The sequence below is a fragment of the Papaver somniferum genome, chromosome 4 (genome assembly GCF_003573695.1).
Source record: "Papaver somniferum cultivar HN1 chromosome 4, ASM357369v1, whole genome shotgun sequence".
NCBI classification, from domain to species: Eukaryota; Viridiplantae; Streptophyta; class Magnoliopsida; order Ranunculales; family Papaveraceae; genus Papaver; species Papaver somniferum.
In genome coordinates this window covers 94709087-94729005 of record NC_039361.1, presented here as the reverse complement: position 1 = coordinate 94729005, position 19919 = coordinate 94709087, and the positions used below count along the sequence as shown (strand labels likewise).

Here is a 19919-nt window from a genome sequence, read left to right as displayed (position 1 = left end):
GAAAGCATCGGTCTCGATCATTGTTATACAGTGTTATAGTATTATTACACAGTGTCAAAGTCCAATTGTATCACAACTTCAACAATAATACTATGGTGATATGTATCACCCCCTCTTAGTCAATACTCCATCTCACATAGAAACCACTCCCCCTTACACAATGATCCGAAAACCATATGTATTTGTAGTGTGAACTACATATTAATTCTCCCCCTTTTGTCAATAAAATTGGCAAAGGTACAAGAACGGGATCATAATGAAATTTCCGTAAGAGACATTTCATGACTAAAAGAAAATACATACCATCTAATTTAGATGCAATCATATAGCCGAAGCTAATAGCATTCATCAAGGAGTTTAAAGATAAAAGATAACCCCTTTAAAATTCCACAGCCGCACACCCCTCAAGATATGACCATTAAGCACAAGTTCAAAAGAACTCTCCCCCATTTGATGTTATTCCCAAGAGAACAACAAGAGAGACCTTAATTTCAAAAGAAAAGAAGGATTTTGATTGGACACCAAAAACCATGAGAATGATTTTCTATATCCAAAAACTCAATCAAATTAATCGAAAGTAAACCCATGATTAATTTAATCGTAATACGCAATCTAATTAAACACAAAAGTGATCAACTTAATTGATTATGCTCGACATAAGAGAACTTACGGAGCATACGACTAACATAACCATTAGAAATTGAATAGGATAGTCATTCATATACTCAAACATAAGAGGAATCTTACGGAGTATGAAAATACTCAACTAGATTAATTACAAGAGAACCCATAATTAATCTAATTTGAATACACAACCAAACAAATTACAAAAGTAATCAATTTAATTGTCATTTGATTTGCTCGATATAAAAAAACTTACGGAGCAATAACTAAATAACCAAACAAGATGATTAATTTAGTTCAAGAATGCTCAACATAAAGTACCTTACGGAACAACCAACAAAGCTAATAAAAAATTAATCAACTTGGTTATATCGTTCTCAACATAAGACACATTACGGAGCCTCACGGTATTACATAAAATATGGATCAGTGAAGATCAATACTGTGGAATACACAAGGATTCATTCTATCTTCCATCACTATTTGCATAACGATATTTAATAGACATAATCCTTGAACACAAAAGATTTTAACCTATCTTCCATCAAAGAATTGACAATATAGGCTTAACTTTTGTATATGTCAAAAGTCTATTCATCCTTAAATCACTACATGAATACCGATTATGAACGACTTTACTTTTGACAAAATATGGGATAGCATAGTTCACGGACGTAAACACCAATATCCCATAACAAATTGCAATATAACAAATCATAAAGATTAAATACTGCAAACCAACATCCTCCAATTTTTTTAGAATTTAAACCAATAAACCTAAAAAAAATAAGAAGATGAAAAATAATAGCTATGTATAGTCACAATCATTGCTATTAAAGCACTAGTTATTCTTCCAACTAAACCAAAAAGAAGACATACTAGGAAACAAATAAAACAAGCTAAAGGAAAACAGACTTCAGTACTATCATGAACACGAACTAAATCATATGGACGGTTCGGAATCCTCATGCGACAACTGGTCTTTGAGCTTGTGATTGACAGCATCCATTGCATCATAGGAGAGGTGATTCTCTTTACGAAAATCATTGATGTGAGATTTTATGAGACCAAGGTCAAGGGTAACCTTTTCCAACTCAGTTTTCAGCGCATCAACACTTTTAAGAGTAGCAATGAGATGTTGTTTTGCTTCCCCGAAGTACTTAAGAAAGCCATGAACAACTTCAGCAGAAATCATATCATCATTTTCAGCATCCTCATGAACATAGGAAAAATAACATGAAGCATTAGGATGATCTTCATCTACAAGGGTTCTTTTCTTCTTGGACTCAACAACACCTTTATCAAGGAATCCTCTTGCAAAACCACCATAGCAAGATGAAGAAGAAGACATTCTTGACAACCCAGAAACCAACCTGGAGTATGTGTACGTGACTTTTGCAACTCAATAGGTTGATATTTAAGGGTCTATTAGGGAAGGGATCTAGGGTTTTCTTAAACAGTTGACTCGTCTCAGAACACGAATATCCGTTCGAGTACAATCTGACCCCCAAAAATAAAGCCCAACAGGGATTTTTGCAACAAAAGCCTCGAAAAATTCCATAACTCAGGAAAGAAATTTTGAGCAAAGTTGTAGCAAAAAAAATAATCAAAAGACGACTTCCTAACGAAAGTGAGAAGACACTTTAGACACAAACAATACTTTAAGCATAGTAAGTTTGCAATTAAAAAGCTTAGCTATGGACGATAAGAAGATAGCTCAACTTAACAGATGCAAATGCCAAAAGTATACCTGAAAATTAACACATCTTAATTAGCACAAGTATGAGCCACAAGCTCATCAAGAGATTTGTGTTTATGGTCAAGTCTCTTTTTCCTCCTGAATCTAGAGAGGGACTCCTTTTTATGTGAGAAATTATCATAAAACTTATTGTCATCAAAATACGAGACATAGTTTGAGTTCTTACCAGAAGATTTTTGGTTTGAGGAGGAAGACAATTTGTTGACAAATTCTTTATACCCTTCAATTATCTTTTACAGATTATCTCTCATTTCATAAATTTTTCTTCTTTCTTCTGATCTTCCTTACTCAGCAGGAGCAGCGTTGTTTCCAAAGACCACGACACGATCTTCTTTTAGACGATGTTTATTAAGATGTATGTTTTGTTCTTGAGTGTTCGAGGAACTCATTGAACTGAATTTCCTGGTAACATACACAGGGTAGGTAAGAAAACCTATTGATTTAGTCATACGAATGTCAGTTACACCTTTAATAATTAAGTTTAAGGTGTGTTGAAGTTGAACCAAGGAGTTTTTATTCTACCTAGAGGTTCTATTTCGTTTAACAAAACTCTTTGTCTCACAGAAAAGACATACTTTCTGATCATCAGAATGATTAGATAGTACAGTCTTAATATCATCGTTAGAATATTTCTTCCCTCCATTTGATGTGCAACATCCTTGATTGATGGTGACTTCAGGCACATCCGTTTTACTAGAAGGGACTTTCGTTTTTACTTATGAGCATGAACCATCTTTAGTTGTATCAGAAGTACTTGGCATATTAGATTGCTTTGAGCATCCTTGAATAGAGAGCTTACTCAGGTGATGTTCAATTTCCAAGGAATCTCTTCTAAGGCTAGATTCAAGAGACGTACACGAAGAATGGACTTCAGTATTACCTTTGGATTTTCAATCTCTTATTACACCAAGTAGAACATTGACATGGTGCTTCAACCGATTGAATCTATCAGCTTGGATTCTAACAAGATTTAGAATCAATCCACTCTTTTCAGCCGAATCCCGTTCATTAATGGAGAGGCTCACATTTGAAGGGTAATCGAAAGTACACATGTCAGTGTTAGTCTGTCTCGTCAGTACAGATGGTTCATCTATACTCGATATTGTAGAAACCTGCTCTTTAGTAGAATTAGACGAGATAGAACTTTTATTTCTGGTAAAGCGTTTATCAGAGATAGTACTCTTATCTATAGATTCAGATCGCTACAAACACAAAATTTTGAGGTCTTAAACGTGTTTGCCTGCTCTGATACCAATTGAAAAAGCGGGGGTCTAACAACACCACCCAATATTTCGCTTAGCAATATGTATGGACAAACTCGAATATACTTATAAGAGAATCAACAAGACTCAATCAATTAAAAGTACATCAACGAGTTTATATCTCTCTCTCTTGATTTGATTTCCTCAAACAGAAACTGCGAGTACTAATCAAATACAAGGAATAACTTGGATGGTACCAAAGACCGATATCCAAGGATCAATCAATGACAATCAACAACCAAAGGTTGGATTACTCTAATTGATGATCTAATGCACAACCGGTATTATTTAAATTATAAAGATAAACAATATAATGTGGAAACTGAAATAACAGAGACACCAAAAATTTTGTTAACGGGGAAACCGCAAATGCAGAAAAACCCCGGGACCTAGTCCAGATTGAACACACACTGTATTAAGCCGCTACAGACATTAGCCTACTCCAAGCTAACTTCGGACTGGATTGTAGTTGAACCCCAATCAGTTTCCCACTGATCCAAGGTACAGTTGTACTCCATACGCCTCTGATCCCAGCAGGATACTGCGCACTTGATTCCCTTAGATGATCTCACCCATAACTAAGAGTTGCTACGACCCAAAATCGCAGGCTTTGACAATAAACAAAACTGTCTCACACAGACAAGCTATCAAAGGATCAATCTGTCTCCCACAGGAAAACCCTAAAATTTTTGTTCAGTCTTTTGATAATAATCAAGGTGAACATGAACCAATTGATAATCCGGTCTTATATTCCCGAAGAACAACCTAGATAAATCAATCACCTCACAACAATCTTAATCGTATGGTAGCGAAACAAGATGTTGCAGAATCACAAACAATGAGACGAAGATGTTTGTGACTACTTTTTATATCTTGCCTGTCGGAGATATTAATCTCAAGCAAATAAATCTAATTATACTCGTACGATAGAAGATGCAAGATCAGATCACACAACTACGATAAAAGTAGTATCGGTATGGCTTCACAATCCCAATAAAGTCTTTAAGTCGTTAACCTGGTTTTAGAAGAAGAAAACCAAAGGTTAAAGGAGAAACGACTCTAGCACGCAAACTAGTATCACACGTGAAGTGTGGGGATTAGTTTTGCACAATACTAGATGTCTCCTTTATATAGTCTTTCAAATCAGGGTTTCGCCTTGGTCACAAAGCAAACAATATCCACCGTTAGATGAAAACATGATTAGATTCAAGCTAATATTTCTCAACCGTTATATCAAAAACTTAGCTTGTTATACATAAATGAAATGCACGCTTCTAGGTTTGTTAACTGTACCCAAACTTGTGCATTGTTGGTTCAACAATAGTTAACCAAAAGGTTAGCCATATGAGCATTTCATACCAACCATATTCTTCTTCACCATAACTAGTTCAAATGACTCAATTGAACTAGTTAGAGAGTTGTTCAATTGCAAGGAAATCTTATGTACTACACAAGACACAATTGAAGCAAAGATGATTTGATTCACTCGAACCAGTTCATGAACTTTATAGCCACCGTTTGCAAATTGCATTCCTTAGTCTTTATAAGTTTAAGTTCAGAAATCATCTTCAGATATATAACCTTTCTAAGTTCGCACACTAGGTTCGCGGGCTTAAGCAACCGGGCAGAGTTTACAATCCAACAGAAAATCTCGGCAAAGACTTTCCGCCGGTTCACGGACTGGTACTCACGCAACAAGTTTGTCAACTCCAGCAGAATTTCTCGGGATGAGAAGTTCGGCAGTTCGCGGACTGAGTTCGCGGACTTGGCAACAAGCGATTCTCCCGGTTTCTCTTGATCAACAAAATTCGCAAACTTTGGTTCAAGGGATGGGACTTATGCACATACGTGTTTCCACAACAATAGTTATGTCCATCATTGGATATGTAATCTAAACTCTCATTCCAACTATTGAAACATTCTTAGAGGACGTTATATAGTTGCTACACTATTTCTCGTCAAAGCAATTTTCAAAGTGATTGAAACATATCATGACTTTCGTCACTAGGTAAAGATAAACATGATCGAAGCGAAACGCTTACCGACACATATTTCAAGATATAGATAGGCGAGGTATACTCGGCTCGAAATACCAAATATGTATAATATAAGTCTATATATAGCATACGACTTTTTATCTCAAGAAGTAGGAGATAGAGTAGATAGACTTTTGAGTGACAGATAAGTTCAAGTCTTCACATACCTTTTTGTCGAGAAGTTCCACCGGTTCCTTGAGTAGTTCTTCTTCTTGTATGATGAATCGCCATGAAGTCCTTGAGCTCAACTACACTTTCTATCCTAGTCCGAGACTTAGCTATAATAGACTAGAAATCAAGACTTATAGTTTTGATCACTAACATTGACAAACATGCTTGAGATAGCAACGCATGCGAGTTCGACCGAGCAATGCTCTAACAGAAGATGTCTTAAGCAGAAATATCACGAAACTCTTTCGTGAGGGGCACATGACAACTATGGTCACTAGAAAAGGTATTTCTCCCACTCATCTGTTTTTCTGATGACATTATGATTTTTTGTAAGGGTAACATGAAAAGTTTGCAAAATTTGGTTGATCTTTTGGGTTCTTATCAAAGAGCTTTGGGTCAAATAGTTAGTCTTGAGAATAGCAAATTCTATTATGGAGGTGGTTCTTTGCGAAGACGGGCAACTATTGTTGAATTCTTGGGTATGAATATTGTAACCTTTCCGGATAGATTTTTGGGGATTAAAGTTATGCCGGGAGCCGTTAAGTATGATCATATTAGCGATGTGGTTGAGAAGATTAAGGAGCAATTATCTGTCTGGAAAGGAAGGATGTTATCTTTTCAAGATAGGGTGGTGCTAGTCAAGTCAGTAATCGCCAGCTATTCAATCCATAATATGGCAGTTCACAAGTGTCCTAGAAAGTTCATTCATCAATGTGAGGTTGCCATTCGCAATTTTTTATGGTCAGGTAATTCACAGGTGAGTAGATCTTTTGTTGTTGCTTATGATAAGATTTGTGCTCTTTATGAAGAGGGGGGTTTGGGGCTTACTCAAATGCGAGTTACGAACACGGCTATGCTCATGAAGTTATGTTGGAATATATGCTCTTCTAAAAAGGCTTGGGCGGGTTTTCTAAGGAAAAAACTTTTTACCAGAAATGGTCAATTGGTGAAGTATACACAGTCTTCCATTTTTCCGGGCTTTAAAGGGGTTTATAGTGAGGTTATTACAAACACTAAGATGATGATTGGAGATGGCAGGTCAACGTCACTTTACTTTGATTCTTGGTGTGGGGTTTCTTGTATTGCGGACGTTATTGGGCCAGATAACTTGGATCGGTCTCTTCTGTTCAGTGATTGCTTACAAAATGGGAGATGTAATTTTACGGACTTAGTGGAGCAAAATTTGACTGCTGCTGGAGTTGACTTGGTGAATCTTCCAGTACCGTTAGGTGGAGAGTATTATAAAGTTTGGAAACCTGATTACAAAGGTTCCTTTTCTGTTCGTTCGGCAAAACAATTAATTCGCAGGAGGTACCCCAATCTGGAAGGAACAAATTTACTTTGGAGGGCTTCAGTTCATCTTTCCTTGGCAGATAGGAACTGGAAACTATTGCGTGGTGCTTGTGCAACATTGGATAATGTAAAGAGTAGATTCAAATAGCAGGTGATTAACAAATGTTGTTTGTGTAACAGTGAAGAAGAATCTTTGGAGCACATTTTGTGGTCTTGTACTTTTGCTTCCAAAGCTTGGTTATGGATATCTGATGTGTTTGGTATATTACCGCACCAAAATGTTACCACTGCGTACAAGCTGGCTAAGGGGAAAAGTTGAATGATTAAGGATTTATGGTTGCTAGCTATTTTGGTGATTCACTCGAAGTTATGGATGACTCGTAATTGTTTTATTTATAATAACTACAAAGTCAGTTGGCATTTCTTTCAAAAAAAAAGTTTTCAATCAGAATCATGACTACTCGTGTCGGTTAAAAGGTTACATGTTCAATTGTCAAGATGATTTACGGGTTCTATCCTACTTTAGAGTTCGTCATAGGAAGGTGAAAATTAACGATCAGAAGGAGTGTTTCTGGGTTCCTCCTAGACATAATGAACTTATGCTTTGTTGTGATGTTACGGCTACATGAAATTCAGGTAGAGCTGGTGCTGATGTTGTGGTTCGCGATGAGAATGCTATTGTTTTGGGTGCAATGACCGTTGGTTTTGGTATTCAAACCAATTACTTAAAGGAACTTTTCTGTATCACAGTGGGTCTAGAATGGGCAATTAAGTTTGGCGTGGCTGATATTTGTATATGTACAGATTCTATGGATGCTGTTTTGGTTTACTCTGGCAATATTACTTAGATTCCTTGGTTTCTTCGTTCGAGATGGGAGGCGATGAAGGCAAGATATAATGAGATTCACTTTGTGCATTCTTATAGAGAGACAAATTTTGCTCTGATAATATGGCAAAAAAGAGTTGTTTACTGGAAGATCGGGTGGGTTTGAGTTATGATAATAGGCCCGGTTTCATTATTTCTATTGAATTACCAAATGTTACTTATTTTCGCTTTGATTAGTTTGTAAATTTTTGGGGTACTTTGCCTCTTTCCTAACAAACTTTGTTGTATCTTTTGCTATCTATTAATACATTTTGGACTTACCAAAAAAAAATGCTGCTGGTTGTGGCCTAGGTAGGTTTATTTTTCATAGATTGGTGTTTCTATTCAAAAAGGAGTTGGTGCCCAGCTTGTTGCTCGGCTGCCAACTAAAAGCTTTGTTGTATAAACATTTTATATTAGTTGAATTAATTTTCTAAAAATAAAAATAAAAATATAAAATAATGACGAACTATCTCGCAAGCCAAGATGCAAACCACGAGGTTGGAGGGTCTCTCTTTCATAGAATAGGCATAGCTATTCAAAAAGCTATTGGTGCCAAGCTTGTTGCTAGGCTACCAATAACTGATGTGTAATCTACTCTTTCTTTTGTTCTAACAATAATAATAATAATACAGTTGACAAAAAAATAAAAAAAATAATAATAAGACAATACCTATACCCGGGCTTAACCAGGCAGTTGGGTCTAGGCAGTTTAGCTCTGTTTTACAATATCGTTTGGCCATATCCCTTTTTGAGGAAGATAGTAAATGTTCATGTTGCGGCAAGCTTATGGATATCTTTGGAGACCACGCCATCCACTGTGCTAGCGAGGTTGTGATTAAATTCAGACATGATTTAGTTAAAGATATTTTGGCAGATATGTGCTACAGAGCTGGTATTGTAGCTAGAAAAGAGGTTTCTTTGGGCGTCATTAATAACAAGGATCTTCGGCCAGCGGACATCATGGTTTATAATTGGGAAGATGGTAAAGATGTTTGTATTGATGTCACCGGGGTCTCTCCGTTCACTACTGCTAAAACACGCAACTTCATACCAGGTCATGCCATTTATGCAGCAATCATTCGCAATAACAGTAAATATTTAGATGTTTGCACTTCACTCGGTTATGGTTTTGGTGTGCCGGCCTTCTCCACTTTTGGTGAGCTTCGTACAAATTTTATAATTTTTCTGAAGGGATTAAGAAATTGCATGGCCAGACATGATGCCAATTTTAAGATAGGCAATTCTCTTTTTCATAGGCTAGGGATCGTTATTCAGAAAGGTGTTGGTGCCCAGCTTGTTGCTAGGCTACCCACCATCTCTTGTAATATTGATTTTGATTCTCAATAATATGCCCTTGGGGTGCCTTTTTTTATAAAATAAAAAAAAATAAAAAAAAATAAATAATAATAATAAGCTATTAGTGAAGATATGGTGATTCTCTTGAAGAGATTGAGAAATTGTATAGCTAACTACGACCTCAATTACAAAATAGGTAATTCTCTTTTTTATAGATTAGATATTTTTATTCAAAAAGGTGTTGGGGCTCAACTTGTTGCTAGGTTGCCCTCTATCGACATTGTACCTTGTATGTGACTCTTTTGTTAATAAATGCCTTTGTGGAGCCTTTTTTTAAAAACAATAATAATAATAATTTATTTTAATTATTAGATAATTTATTTTATTTATTTTTGACAATCATACAAAGCTTTTGGTTGGTAACCTAGCAACAAGCTGGGCTCCAAATCCCCTTTGAATAGCAACACCTAATCTATAAAAAATGAAACTACATAAGCCGCTACTAGCATCATTGCTAACTAGACAATTCTTCAGACGCTTGAAAAAAAACAAAGTATCCTCGCCAAGTTCCCCTAAGGTAGAGAAATCTAGAACACCCAAAGCATACCCATGTGAAGCACACTTGTCCAAGTATTTAGTACGTTTTCGTGAAACCGCACTAGAAATTAAATTTTGTATAAGCTATAATAAATAAGCTACAATAAATTTTGTATTTATGTCTATCATGCATATTTCCATATAAAATTTGTTGTTACAACTCTTCAGGACTCTACAAATGTCTGCAAGACATTAGGCAACTCTGCATAACCCCACAAAATTTTGCTCAGTTCTGTATAATGATCGCTGTCGTAGGCTTCAAAAATAAATTACACTTTCTTACTACTCAAAATATAAATATAGCAAGGGAAAGAAATGATCGTTCCCACAGAGAAGACTAAGGTTGTCAAATTGTTTCGGTTTCCTATAAATACCAATGGGGGGTTTTTTGATTTTTAAAAAGTAAACTAAAATAAAAGCAAATAAAGCACACAAATTAAGATGTAAAGATATTGGTTAAGGATTCATCTTCATTCACAAACATGCTTTTTAACAATAACTAGAATTGATATTTAATCTCTCTTTTACCAAAGGCCCTAAGATACCTTAATCGCAAGTATATCCCGCAAATCTCCTCTTGTCATCAACAAACACATTAAAAGATGCAATATGAATTCTACCTTAGAGAACAACCTAACGTGTAAAAGCACTAATAAAGTTTAATTCCTTAGATGCATTAAGTTTTATGAAATCAGGCCAATCAAAGCAACCAAACGTGGAAAACGCACTAATCCGATTTAACAAAGGTTATGACTCACTTGTGACTACTAGGATATATCACTACAAGCAATAATCACAATTATGCTATTTGTATTCAAGGTGTATCACGTTTATGTATAATAAACCCTGAACTAGCAATAGATATGATTACGAGTTCTACCAATTTGCAACTTGACAAAACTAACAATCAATCATACATGACGATATTTCTAGCGAATCAAACATGAGACAAAACTAATTTATTGAGCACAACCCATGTTTGGAAATCCAACTTATTCCTTAACCAAAAGATAATTATCTACACATGTTCATGGAGTTCATCACAAGAATAAAGAGAATAATCATGTTTCTAAACCCTAAAAAACAAAAGTAGAAGAAGAGATTATGGTCCTCCTAGAGATCCCTAGGTTTTGAAAAAGACTTTTCTATTTATATGCTTCTCCCATTCTAAAAGGATACTCTTTTCAATATTAGGTCTTCCCAAAACCCATCTCCAAGTGGTCCACCAAGCCCATAGTGCGTTAAAACCCATGTGAAATTCTCTGCCAGAATTGGTCGCCTGAAGTCTGGTGTCGCAGACTGGAAGTTAAACGGAATATTCTCTCTGGTTACTGGAATATGCTTCACCGGTCACCTGAGTCAAACTAACGGTCTTCATGAGTCGTCGTCATCTTTAACAGTCTTCTTAACAGCTCCTTTACCTGGTTAGCTCGCCTGAATCGCTAAGTGAACTCGTCCAAGTCCGATCCCATCCGAGTTCTGTCTATTTCTGATCATCTCCTAGTCGATTCCAGGCCTTTCAAATTCTTGCCTGTAAAATTCCTAGCATACATCTAATGAGCAGTTTCAGCATCATTCACCACTTCTATATTGCATAACTGCATCCAACCCTTGAAGATCAAACCATACTTCCCTGCCAGTATATCCCAACAACTCAGTCTCTTTGCTGCGCCTAAACACGCATAACTCTTGCAGCAACTCTTTCGCCCATTGTTTCAGTTTCCCTAGGCAGTGACCCACTTAGCACAACTGATCTTCCCTGCAATTCATATACCACCAACAAGCCATCTATCACTGCAGCTGCAACTCCATATTTTCAGCTCCACATAACAGTAACTCCATCCCAGGTTCAACCATTCCCTGTAAACACATTCATTCATCACAACCTCCCTGTATCCTTCTTGCATAGCATTCATACATTCCAGACAATTCCTCTAGCAGCAGCAATATATCCACCATTTGGCATTTCAAATTCCTGCAACTTCATTCAATACCAGCACCAGCAAATCGACCAGTGCCTTATTGCAGCTGCAACTCAGCCGACAAACCACATCCATTGCAGTTCAATCCTGCAACTCAGCTTCTCAATCCTTCTAATCTCAGCATCACCACCTGTAATGAACTCAAGCAGCAACACCAACAAGTTTAGCCTGCGACAAACACTAGAAATTGCATGATAGCTTCAGCCGCAACTCTTCTGGCAAACCTGCATTGCACTTCTTGTTCACAACTGCATACAGCTCCAGTCCACCATATTCTTCCATTTTGCACTACAGCAACAAACACTCATACTCAAATCAAATCCTGACCTTAACAGACTTACAACCCTTTACTGCCAATTTCTCATTCTTCCATTCTCTTGGCTTCAAAGCATAACCCAGTTACCATCATCTAAAGCACAACAATACCAACCCTTTGCAGCTCGAATTTAAGACCATCAGCTTCAGCACCTCCAACTCACTGCACAACACAGCAGTGCCTTCAACTGCAACTGGTAGCAGAAAACACAACCACCAGCTCTAATCACCCCTCCTGTGTCTCTGAATTCTGAGCCAACAAAAACATATCTCCATTTCAGCAACAACGGATGTTGTTCATCCTCTTCATTCCAACTCCAACCCATTCTAGCCATTTTCGGGCTGCGCCAACACTAGTCTGCAGCCCGAGCTTACCACCACTGCTGCCAAACTCAGCCAACTTTCTTGCTCTGCGCCACCAACAAAAGCTCTTATCTCCTGCAATTACCTTCATGCAGCATCAGATTCTCTCCTGCTTGCCTCAATCCATTCTCAACAAACCAACAACAACCTGCAGTATATCTTCCATTTGTGGCTCCTTATTCATTCAGCAGCACTGCATCATACCAGTTCAACCTGCAATTCAGTTCAGGCCATAATACACAACAACACCATTTTCTTCTTCTTGTTTTGTTGGCAGCTGCTCATCTGATTCTTCCCATGTTCACTTGCAACAACCACCAGTTCAATAACATAGTACCACTGATTCAAACCAGAGCTCATTGTCTCAACTGCACCGACACTGCAGCTTCAACCATTTCACTCTGCCTAGCCAAGATCATCTCCCATCAGTGCTATATCTTCTGTTCCTGCAATTTGCCAGCTTGCAACTCCATATTCCCATTTGAACAGGAACCAACAATCATCTTTAATTCAGCCTTCCAGCACCAGCACTGATTCATTTCATAACTTGTAAAATCCTAGGCATACATCTAGATTCATTCTTGAGCCAACACACAGCACCACCAGCTTCAGTTCCACTTCCATCTGAATTTCTCAAACACCAACACAAACCAATTTCCTTCTTCTCTCGGCAATAGCAACAACATCTCATTCCCGATCTGAGAACTTCAAACCCATCATTTCACAGTCATCATCTCAGTTTCCTCCGTTAGCCATAACAATCAGTATCTGGATCTTGTAGCATCAATCAGTGACCTACACAACTACCATATTTGATTCAACAGCAGGTTCATCTTATAATTCCACCAGCAGAACAACCACAACCCTAATTTCTCAATTGAACCAATACACATCATAACCCCCATCTATCTTCTTCTCTGATTTCCGATTCAGCTGCAAACCCTAACCTGAGCTCCTTGTTCATCGAACCCTAATTCAGCCATGAACCCAACTTTGCTACTACTCGATTTCTTTTCTATCGAATCCATCTTCTATTAACATCAGCATCAACTCATTATCTCACCAATCTCTGAGTCTTCTCGAGCATAAATCCAACCAGTATTCACTGAAATCACCAGCAGCTCCTACACGAATTCCATCTCAATCATTTTATCAGATCCCCTTTCTCACAATTTCGGCCGCAGGGAATGAATTGGGGAAGAAAAGTAAATGAGAACCCTGATTTTCTCCCTTTCGATCTTATTAGGACAGAAAGAGTGGGACGGTTGTTTACACCCCACGGGTGATGATAAGGGCCACTGAAGTGATATTTGACTTGTCAGTTCCAGATAACTGACAGCCTATTCTTTCTTGCTTAACCTAGCCGGCTCCAAATATATTTCGCCCGCCAATTGATATTTTTGCTCTTTTCGCTCCAAATGGATGATTTCTCCTTCTTTTGCTCTCAAAGACTCCATTGCACCTAATAACTCAAAACTAAACATAAGAGATGTAGTTCACAAAAATAATAACAAAGAAAGCATAAATACTGGATATAAAATTAGATGTTTAGACACCTATCATATAATTCTCGCAAAGTTATTAATTTTCATGACTCTTTTTAAATCTGTACAAATCTACAAATGTATTTATTGAGTAAACCTCATATCTCTTCCAAGAGAAAGAGCATCAGAACAATCGGGGCACTGGATGACATTATTAACAAAGAAATGTACATACCTTCTCTCCTCTCTATCAGAAGAAAAAAACCTAACCGCCGGAAAAATTTTCCCGCTCAGATCTGGTCCGCTTAGGGATGGATCTGAGCAGGTTCTTTCAATCTTTATTGTTTTCTTAGCTTAGATTTAAGTTTTGCATCATTTTTATTATGTTGTCTTATCTACACCATGATGGTGGTTTTGTATCATCTTCTATGGAGGTTTATCTTGGATTTAATGGCTATTCTTGGTTACTTTATTGGGTATATAGATCACTAGCAAAGCCCTCCAACGACGAAATCATCATCTTTGTTGTCTCCGGCGACGAAATCTTCAGCAGAATCTCCATCCTTGAATGATCCGGCGACATAAACTTCATCAACATTGTTTTTGACGACGGAAGCTTCATGACTAGGTTTAAGAGATTTGAGCAAATCACTTCTACTTTGGGAGCACATCTTTCTAAGAAGAAAAACAAATTTAATGGTTGGAATTTAATTTCCGAGAAAAACCATCACTCCTCCGATTTATGCGGTTCTCATTCATACTTGTATTCGGTCTACACCGGTAATCCTTCTCTTTCTCTTTTCGGATTTCTCGGAATTATACTTTTACGGTATGCTTCTTTGTATTTTCTTATTTTCGATCTTAAGCTCATTGTATCCTTGGATTTCTATTAATGAAAAGGTACTTTGTTACTCCCTCTGTTCTTTTTTAATAGGCTGGTTTTGTTTTTAGAGAAAATTAAGGAAATTAAGTGAAGTAATCATTGAAAGTGGTCCTCATGACACTTGTCAATAAAAGAAGTGAAGTGCAATGATCCCATGACACTTCTCAATAAAAGAAGCAAAGAGAAATGGTTCACATGACACTTGTCATCAAAAGAAGTTAAAAAAAAGTGGTCTCAGAAAAACTAAAGTAATATTTGACTTTCTCAATTTGAAAACCAGCCTATCTTTTTTGAAACATTTATTTATAAAAACCGACCTATTAAAAAAACTGAGGGAGTATAAAAAAAAAGACAAAGAAAGAAATGTACGTGTACGTGGCATAATGAAGAAGGCGTATAAAAAAGGGGTTTTAAATTTAGCTTGTACCTCTCTCTCTCACCCTACGTGACACATCATCCATCCCCGTTAATACAAAAGAAAGAGAGAGACGACACATAATAAGAGAGCTTTCTTCCTTTCTTCTCCTCTCTGTAAACAATTCTTATCAGATTCTTCCATTTCCATTCAATTTCTCCTTATCACCATTCATAAAACGATAATTCATGTGTCAAAAATTATAATCACACTTAATCGTAATTGGAAACGGATTGTGATTGTTTAAGAAGATAAAAGCTCAATTATTTCAAAGATGCAGTTGGGATTACAGAAATTCTTCCTCTTGTCTAACAGATGTAATTTTTCTTTATACGAATACAACTTCTTATTCTCTTCGATCTATGTTGATCGAAATGAAAAGATCAAAAAAAAAAAGAATCACTAACTCTTCTTGTTTCTTCTTTTTATTGGATAAAACTGACTTTTTTTTCTTTTTTTCTTTTTCTTGGGTTGGATGATGATGAAAGTCGTGCATAGGGGTTTGTTATGATCTTATATAAACTCAAATCCCGATTTTTTTCTCTTCTATTGTTTTATTCCTTCGAATATTTACCTTATTTTGTTGTAAATTTAAAGAATTTTGCGGATGTTGGCTTCACGGATTTCAGGTTTTACTTTTTAGTTTTTGATATCTGATCAGATTTTATTATATGGATTGATCATATACGTATATCTGCATAACACTGAAATTTTTGAGAAAAACGAAAAAATTTTACGAAAATTTACTCTATTACTTGTAATTGAAGATATCCTCTGCTTGTTTTTGATGATGCTCTGATTGATGAGATTTCTGATTTCCTTCATGTTTGGATTTGGTTGATTTGGTATGTGTAACCTGGATTCTTTTCCTCATATATCATGAAAATCAGTCTTGGGTTATTTTTATAGTCCTACTCTGTTTTAAAAAATGGGCTTATCTAATTTGATGCAGAAAATCTAAACTTTTTTAATTTAATGTTGAATTTTGATGGAAAATGACAATGTTGAACTTGTGTGTTATATATATAGGTTTCAGAGTGGAAACTAGTTGATCGACCAAATCCAGGACTCTATAGTTACTAAGTAAGAAACAACAAATATTTGAAAATTTTGATATTAGTTTATAGGGGAGAATCCAAAAGGGTGATCAATGCTTTTTCTTTTTTCATTTTGTATAGTAATCTGCAGTTAGAATTGTTCGTTCGACTTCCACTTTAGAGCAGTGCTCGATGGATGCCACGGCGAGTGGAACTCCATCTATTCAATACCATAACATTGTAGTAGACCAATCCATTTCTACTCTTGTTGTGTCACCGTTCACACGTCAACAACGTCATTGCTTTGGTGATTCCATTCCTGGAGAATTTCCATTAGCTGCTAACCCATCCATTGTTCTTCATGTCTTAACTGGTTGTAATTTGGACCCTCAAGATCTTGCAAAACTCGAGGCAAGTCTTAAAACCCTCATTAGTACTGATTTGGCATTTTAGGTACATTTGAATTGGTAATGCTGCTGATTGAATTACTACTCTTTTGGGTTTGTGGTAGGCAACATGTTCATTCTTCCGGGCACCTGCAAGCTTTGCCCCAGATCATGAACTGTCCATATCAGAGCTTGCTGCTCTTGATATGTGTCAGAAAAGAGCTATATTTAAGCCAATGGCTGATGATGAACGTGAGGCTCTTAAACAAAGATGCGGTGGATCATGGAAATTGGTCTTGAGGTTTTTGTTAGCTGGGGAAGCTTGTGGCAGGAGAGAAAAGTCTCAAGCAATAGCAGGTCCTGGTCACAGTATTGCTGTGACTTCGAAAGGGTCTGTGTTTTCCTTCGGATCAAACAGCTCAGGCCAGCTTGGGCATGGCACTTTAGAAGAAGAATGGCGGCCTCGTCATATCAGGTTTGGCGTTTCTTCGGCCCTTGGTGATTACGGAAATGAGCTGGAGACCATTAGGCAAATGAGGGAACTAAATACATTCAATTTATATGGTGCAGATCCCTACAAGGAATTCGGATTATCCAAGCTGCAGCTGGTGCCGGTAGGACAATGCTGATAAGTGATGCTGGTCGAGTTTATGCATTTGGGAAGGACTCCTTTGGAGAAGCTGAGTATGGAGGTCAAGGATCCAAGCTTGTTACAACCCCACAGCCAGTGGAGTCCTTGAAGAACATATTCGTTGTTCAAGCTGCAATTGGAAACTTCTTCACTGGTGTTCTTTCTAGGGAGGGAAGGGTGTACACTTTTTCTTGGGGCAGTGATGCTAAACTTGGTCATCAAACTGAACCCAATGATCTGGAGCCTTATCCTCTCTTAGGCCCCTTAGAGAACATTCCGGTTGTTAAAATAGCGGCTGGGTATTGCTACCTTCTAGCTCTAACTTGCCAACCTGGCGGTATGTAAGTATCTTTCCATCTGTAATTGTGACATTGATTCTCAACATCATGGACAGGTGTGGTTCTGTTTGACGGCGAATAGTAATCCGCTCTCAACTGCTTTGATTTATGTCAGGTCTGTGTACTCTGTTGGTTGTGGTCTTGGTGGAAAGCTTGGACATGGTTCAAGAACTGATGAAAGGTATCCTAGGTTGATTGAACAGTTTCAGACCTTGAATCTTCAGCCTATGGTAGTCGCAGCAGGTGCGTGGCATGCTGCTGTGGTGGGACAGGATGGTCGTGTTTGCACATGGGGTTGGGGACGTTATGGATGTCTAGGACACGGGAATGAAGATTGTGAATCAGTTCCAAAGGTGATTGAATCCTTGAGCAATATTAAAGCAGTTCATGTTGCCACAGGGGACTACACTACCTTTGTGGTGTCGGAAGATGGCGATGTCTATTCATTTGGTTGTGGTGAATCATCCAGTCTTGGACATAGTACTGGTGCTGGTGGACAGGTCTGGCTTTTTAATCTTCTTCCGGCTACTGCATTTCAAACGTATTGTGCTCTTTGCCCATTTAATAGATCAAAAATAGTATGGAATGACTAGCCTTAACTAGCTGATCTGTTCAGTTTATATTTTTGGCAGGAAATTGTTTCAATTTACTCTAATTGTTATTATTTACATGAGATTCCTACAAATTCGCATGCTTTTTTTTTCTCTAGAAATATCTGTATGGACATATCTAATTGTTTTTCCATGTTTTCTATACAGGGTAATAGGCACACAAATGTGTTAAACCCCGAGATAGTAACTTCACTTAAGCAGGTGAAGGAGAGGGTTGTACAAGTCAGCCTCACAAATTCGATATATTGGAATGCCCACACCTTCGCACTCACAGAATCTAGCAAACTTTATGCATTTGGTGCGGGGGACAAAGGACAGCTCGGAGTAGAACTAGTCGCCAACCAAAGCGAAAGGGAAAACCCTGAACTGGTTGAAGTTGATCTCAGTTAGTGATCAGTGTGTTGGTTCCGTAGCTCACCATCACTAGTAGCTTAACTAGTTGCATTTGATTTCTCACTTCGGTTTTAGTAGGTTTCCTTATCTATTTTGTACATAAAAAACTAAACAAAACAATCGAAGGTTTAATTATCGAAGCTAGGAGCAGGGCCCAACCAAGAGCTGCTGAAGTTGTAGTGATCAACCCTTAAATAGTCAAGGGTTCGTATAGGAAAAAAAGGGTAGTAGCTCTTGGAGACCTCGTGCAGTTTATAGCTGGTAGATACTTTGTTTATAGCTCTTTAACTTGTTTGCGGTTTTACCTTCAATTTGAATTTCATCTTTGTTTTTCTATGTTATTCTCTTCTCGAGGATTCGATATTAGTTTACTAGTACAGTATTAGTCTATCGACTGTTGTAGATGCCTCGCAAACAAGCATCCTCGGTCTGGCGGGTTGTTAGGCTCATCTAAATCCCGGCTGGAGAGTTATTAACTGCGGAGTCCGGACTGGTGTTGTGATATTTCCATTTAAGACTAGACTGTGTTACCAGCCATGGTCCATGGATTCAGAATGCCATTTTTGATTGGGGACAGCTACCCAGCCTTGTCCATGGATTCGATATTTTCACTAACAAGGCCGCATGAAGTCCAATGTTCATAATCGTTTTTCAGGGGTTACTCTACTGGGAACATTAATTAAATACCCGTCTTTTTCAAGGTCTTCACAAATATCCCTAAGGATTTTGTTTTTTAAGTGGATAGCGAAAATGAACTAGTACTTTTTTTGGATAATGAAAATGAACTAGTATGTTCTTGACGCGTGAAAACGTCGACCCAACCTCCTACGGAGGTTGAGTTAACTTAATATAATATTAGATGTGCCAAAAACTATACCCTAAAAACTTAATATACACTCTTTAAGGGTATTTGTGAAGACCCACAATTCCCACTACTGCTACTCTGTGTGGCAGTTAGGGGTGTGCAACGGAGTGATGCGGATTAGGGGTCACCCGCGTCCGATCCGTCAAAATTGCGGATTTGGAAAATCCAACCGTGTCGGGCCCAATCACCTGCGGATCAACGGGTGATACGGTCCGGTGCGGATTAACCGCGGATTTAGTAGGGAATAAAAAAGTAAAACAAACCCTAATTCTAGGTAATACCCAATCTAATCAAATAATCAACAATCGTC

The 19919-nt window shown here is 37.5% G+C and overlaps 1 protein-coding gene across 3 annotated transcripts; it reads left to right on the top strand.

Moving 5' to 3' along the window:
• Positions 1-15397: 15397 nt before the first annotated feature.
• Positions 15398-19085, top strand: LOC113276141 (ultraviolet-B receptor UVR8-like). 3 transcript variants are annotated; one of them, XM_026525719.1, is made up of 7 exons: positions 15398-15665; positions 16378-16431; positions 16537-16796; positions 16897-17246; positions 17342-17743; positions 17856-18240; positions 18499-19085. In XM_026525719.1, exons 3-7 carry the CDS (start codon positions 16578-16580, stop codon positions 18739-18741), a joined length of 1599 nt encoding a protein of 532 aa, XP_026381504.1. In that variant the 5' UTR covers positions 15398-15665; positions 16378-16431; positions 16537-16577; the 3' UTR covers positions 18742-19085. The 3 variants fall into 3 exon arrangements, with proteins under 3 accessions (XP_026381504.1, XP_026381502.1, XP_026381503.1); XM_026525717.1 differs by having other exon boundaries at positions 16527-16796; XM_026525718.1 differs by having other exon boundaries at positions 15398-16431; positions 16527-16796.
• The last annotated feature ends 834 nt before the right edge of the window (positions 19086-19919 follow it).